Source organism: Orycteropus afer, unplaced genomic scaffold (assembly GCF_000298275.1).
Source record: "Orycteropus afer afer isolate SDZICR_OR568_19922 unplaced genomic scaffold, OryAfe1.0 scaffold00027, whole genome shotgun sequence".
Taxonomy (NCBI): domain Eukaryota; kingdom Metazoa; phylum Chordata; class Mammalia; order Tubulidentata; family Orycteropodidae; genus Orycteropus; species Orycteropus afer.
The window spans coordinates 3,188,059-3,193,511 of NW_006921614.1; the positions used below are offsets into that span (position 1 = coordinate 3,188,059).

General features: G+C 49.7%; 1 protein-coding gene across 1 annotated transcript in view; it reads right to left on the reverse strand.

Annotated features, from left to right (window-relative positions):
* BMP6 (bone morphogenetic protein 6) overlaps nt 1-5,119 on the reverse strand; it is a 270,968-nt gene extending 265,849 nt beyond the window's left edge. The window contains exon 1 of the mRNA XM_042783701.1: nt 4,492-5,119. Within this exon, the coding sequence (XP_042639635.1) occupies nt 4,492-5,119 (628 nt within the window). The remainder of the gene's footprint in view (nt 1-4,491) is intronic.
* Between the last annotated feature and the right edge of the window lie 334 nt (nt 5,120-5,453).

Here is a 5,453-nt window from a genome sequence, read left to right on the forward strand (position 1 = left end):
AACTATACTTGAAGGGTTACTGTGAGCATTCAATATTTTACATAAATGCACATATGATGTATACAAATATATAAAATTTGTATGGCATATATAAGTATTTATATATATATTATATATAAATATATATTCTATATATAAATATATATTCTATATATAAATATATATTCTATATATAAATATATATTCTATATATAAATATATATTCTATATATATGAGAAAAATTATGATCTAGATTAAATATAATGCAGCTCTGGTGGGGTAGTGGATAATGCACTTGACTGCTAACCAGAAGGTCAGCAGTTCAAACCCACCAGCTGCTCAGCAAAAGGAAGACTGGGTAATCTACTTCCATAAAAATTTACAGCCTTGGAAACCCAATGGGGGTTGCTATGAGTCAGAAATGTCCCAAATATCTTCAGTTATTTCAAACTTCCACTCAATAAATATCCAGTGTACCACTTCTAAATGGCCAGTCCTTCCAAATGAGCAAAATATGCATTTAAAATGTGCGAATTTGCCTTTATTTTCATGAATTCCTTTTTTACTGAATTCTATGTGCTCAGCTCTAGGCACTTCAGCTAAGTTTGGATTCTGCCTTTTGATGACCTAGAGGGGAGACCAACAAATGAGTAAACAAATAAAAAAAGAAAAGAAAACTCTAAGGGATAAGGACAGCCAAGGCAATAAACAGAGTGATGTAATAGTAAAGGGGAGGATGGGGGTGGGAGTAGCACCAATTTACTTCAAGAGGTAGAAAAGTCTTTCTAAGAAGATGAATTTTAAGTAAGACCTGAAAAGTATTTCAGGAAACTTCTCCAAGGTCACCAAATTGGCAGGCTTGTTCAGTCAGTTGCCAACAATTTTGTTGCATTGGAAAACAAATAGCGAATAGCATCTGTGCCCTGATTGAACTGCTCCGGCTCTTTGCAAACCTGCATTGGGGCAGCAGCCAGCCAGAGAGAGTCTGGCACTTGGAAGGTTACATATCCCTGGTCATTAACCCAGACAGAGGTGAAACAGTCAACATAAACGACAATGAGCTGGGGGGATGACCAGTGGATGGGATGTACAAGAGGAATTTATCCTGTTGATTCATGCTTCCTAATAGTCACTCTGGCTGACAAGGTTCAGGATGTTTTCAATGTATTTCATGAGTAAATGATTCCCCTAGTCCCAGGGAAGATGGTTATTTACAATTATGTAACATTCTCTCTTATACGTTCAGTTTATAACTTATTTAGCCCAGTGTCATATAAAAGCACTTTAGAACACAGTGCTTGTAACAATTATCTTTCTGTAGGTGAGTCACTGAACATAGCTGGTAACATGGCATCTACATATTGTTGTTGTTGTTAGGTGCTGTTGAGTCATTTCCAACTCATAGCAACCCCATGCACAGGAGAACGAAACACTGCCCAATCCTGTGCCAGCTCCATGATCCTTGCTATACTTGAGTCCACTGTCATAGCCACCATGTCAATCCATCTCATTGAAGGCCTCCCCCTCTTTCGTTGACCCTCCACCCTACCAAGCATGACATCCTTCTCCAGGGAATGGTCCCTTCTCATAACATGACCAAAGTAGATGAGATGAAGTCTGGCCATTCTCGCTTCCAAGGAGCATTCTGGCTGCACTTCCTCCAGAGCAGATCTGTTAGTTTTTTCAGCAGTCCAGGGTACTTGCAGTATTCTTCACCAGCACCACAACTCAAAAGCATCAACTCTTCTTCAGTCTTCCTTATTCATTGTCCAGCTCTCACATGCATATGAGGCAAATGATAATATCATGGCTTGTGCCAGGCACACCTAAGTCCTCAAGGAGACATCCTTGCTCCTCAGCACTTGAAAGAGTTCCTTTGCCAACTTGCCCAGTGCTATATGTCGTCTAACTTCATCTACATGGATTAGGAAATCTGTGGGATTCTCCCAACATCCCTATTTTGAGAATCCATACTGCTAATCAGTTGCTGCTGTTGTTAGGTGCCCTGAGTCAATCTCAACTCATAGTGAGTCTGTAGGACAGAGCAGAATTGCCCCATAGAGTTTCCAAGGCTGTAAATCTTTATGGAAGCAGACTGCTACATCTTTCTCCCACAGAGCAGCTAGTAGATTTGAACATCAACCTTTTGATTAGCAGTCAAGCTCTTAACCACTGAGCCACCAGGACTTCTCCATTCAACACAATAATTCCCAAACACTGGAATCACCTAGGGATCTTTTAAAAATACCTACCTCCCACTCTCATACATCTGCTTTAATTGGTACAGGATGCAACTTGAGCCTCTGAATTTAAAAAGAAAAAAAAAAAAAAAAAAGGAGATTCTAATGTACAGCAACATTTGGGAGCCACTAATGTAAGAAAACATTGCTCTTAGTTGTTCACTGGCATAGTTTATTTACTCCTTCAGAAAGTGTTTCAATCCTAACATCAGGATCTGCTGTGCCTGTGGTTCTTGACCACAGTGTCACAATAGAGAAGCCTAAGGCACTTTTAAAAAAAAGTAAGTGAGACTCTGATATAACTGCTCTGGGCTGCAGCCTCACCATCTCTTACTTTTTAAAGTGGCCCTGGTGATACAAATAGGCCCAGGATGAGAATCACAGTCCAAGACTAGAAACTGTTTCCCAAGGAATGTAACTTTATTCTCCATGTAGGAGCCAAAAGGGTCAGTCCCTTCTACTAAGCCCAAGTGGGGGCTACCCCCAAAAGTCATAAAAAAAAAGGCTGTCAGGATACTTGAAGAGGGTGGCAGTGAAGGAGAGAGTAAGGGGTAGAATTTATTAAGACAGAAGAAACAGAGTCGTTAGAACTAAGACCACCTGTGGTCCTCTCCCTCCCATAAATTTGTCCAGCCTGCTTCATGGAGGTGACTCAACCCTAGCCTTGGTTCCAATCAGTTGTGAAAAATGTCCAATCAGAACTTCTGGCAATACAAGTAGCAAGATTGACAGGCCCTCCACTCCCTGTGAGATTCTGTTTCATTAAATTCCCAGGAGGATATCTGTACTACTTGGACGCCAATTCTCCTGCCTCACACTCATCCACCAGCCTCGGCCTGGCCCCCAGGTTCTCTGCCCCAAGCTCAGAGAAGTAGAGAGAATCATCTCACAGATATACCTGCGAAGAAATCGCAGAGATAGTTTATTTGGGAATCATTCAAGTAAACGATGCTCTCAAATGACGACTGGATATGAAACGTGTGTTAGTTTGGCAAATCTTTGGGACCTGAGCAGTGTCACGCGTCTCACCCGGGGAGGGAAGCCCGCGGAGACTCACTCCACCACGCTGCCTCACCCAATAGGGACATGGCTACTGCTCGCACCCCGGGAGCTCTGGTAGCGTAGTGCCTAAGGCATTTAACCTTTAACAAGCAGACTGGCAGTTCAAACCCACCAACCACTCCTCAGACGGAAGGTTGGGCAATCTACTTCCGTAGAGACACCGCCTCGGAAACCCAAGGAGGGGTCGCTATGAGTCGGATCCGACTCCACGGCAGTGAGTGTGGGTTTTTGTTTGTTTACCGCGCCCCCATTTCTTCCAGCCAGAAAGCGTCCTGAGCATCCCTTTGTCTACCCTAAGCTGAGCCTGCTTACGAATGAGCAGCAGCACAAATCAGAGGCACTTGTTAGGAAAAAAGTCCTTGTTAGCCCGTTCTCCTTTACAGACGAGAAAACTGAGGGGGAAAGACCTATGTGACTCTGTGCTAGTTTGCCATAGAACATTTGTGGCTGAGCCCGATTTAGACGCCCTTGAATTTCCATTCTGTTGCCTGGCAACCAGTTCAGAGGCGCTCAACGCCCAGCCCTGACCCCTAACCCGCACCCTTTCTCTGCCTGTGCAGCGTGTGGGGCACCAATCAACTTTTCAACCTTAGGACACTGGCGTGAGGGAGGCACTGGATGAATTATCCCATTGCGGCTCCAGATCAGGCCCCCACCGGATGCGAGCCCCACCGGGGACTGGCGGGCCCTCAGCGGCCCTTTCGGGACCTTTCCCTTCAACATTTCCTCCTCCCCAATTTCGTGGTTACATTTTAGCACAATCCTGTCCAGTTTCCAAAGTTCTCAGCTGCTCCTGGAGTCTCTGTAAGTCGCCTTGGGAAAACTGGCACTAAGAGCGTTACGGGCAAAAGAAAACAATTTGGAGAGGAAAGATAATTGGAGAGCTTTTTCCTTCCTAGGCTGGCTACTCTCAGGCTCGGATTATTCTGCCACAACTGAATTAACCTGACCTGACACAAGTCTGACAATCGCCTAACGCTCTCCGGGCGGCCGCGTGCCCCGCGTCCCAGCCCTTGCGCTGAGATCGCGCATGGTGCCCCTGCCCGCGCAGGTGATGGAGCGCGCCCCGCCTGTCCCAGGTCCCCAGTGCGCCCGACCGACCCGCGCCTAGTGCACCCAGAGCTCTTCCACATCCCTCATCCACTGCGGCCCGGGAAACTGGGAAGAGCGGGAAATGTTCTCGTCTTTGTGCTTAACCCACTTCCTTACCCAGGTTCACAAAGCTCATGACCATGTCCGCGTCGTTCAGAAAGGCGCTGTCCTGCGCGCTGGTCAGAGAATATGTGCCGCTGCTGCCGGATCCCGGAGCCACTAGGCTTTTGCCGCTGACCGGGTGCGCGGCCCCGGGGGGTGGCTGCGGGAACTGCGGGGTGGTGCCTGCCCCCCGGGGCCGGGCTCGCTGCCTCTCCTCCGGGGACGTCCCCTCGTCGTCGTCGGCAGCGGACAGGGCGTTGTACAGATCCAGCATGAAGAGGGGTGCAGACTTCAGCCGCCCGGGCGGGAGCTCTCCACGAGGCTGATGCTGGGGCGCCGGGGGCTGCGGGAGGCCGTGCAGGGGCCGGGGCCGATGCGGAAGTCCCAGCACCGAGAGGATCTCCTTCTGCATTTCCCGCTTCTCGTGCGTCTTAAGGCGCCGGTAGAGGAAGCCGGAGGAGGAGGAAGGCGGCGGCTGCGGCGACTGCTCCGCGCGGCCGGGACTCCGGCCACCGCCGTCCCCTAACAGCGCGCCCCCGGCGGCCGCGGCGGCGGGCAGGAGGGGCCGCAGCAGCTGGGGCACGCAGCAGCTGCAAAGCAGCGCCCACCACCAGCACAGCCACTGCGCCCTCCGCCCCAGCATCCCCGCCCGGCCGGGCTGCCCCCGCGGGCCCCCGGCGACACTGACCCGCGAGGCGTGGAGTGGCGGAGCGAGGCAATAGCGCGCGGCCGCGGTGTCCCTTGGCGTGACCAGTCCCCGCCACCCCTCTTGGGGGGCTTGCTTCCCGTGCTGGCCCTCAGTCCTTCTCTCTCATGGTAGTCCGGGGCACCCCCGGTGGCCCAAGTTCAGGGGGCAGAAGGGGAGTTCGCTCGTGAGAACGACTTGGAGAGGAAGGAAGAGAGTGGGGCACCCAACACTCCGCGGAGGGTTCTAGAAGGACCAGTTGCAGGCAAGGTGCGTCAGGGTCGGGGTTGCT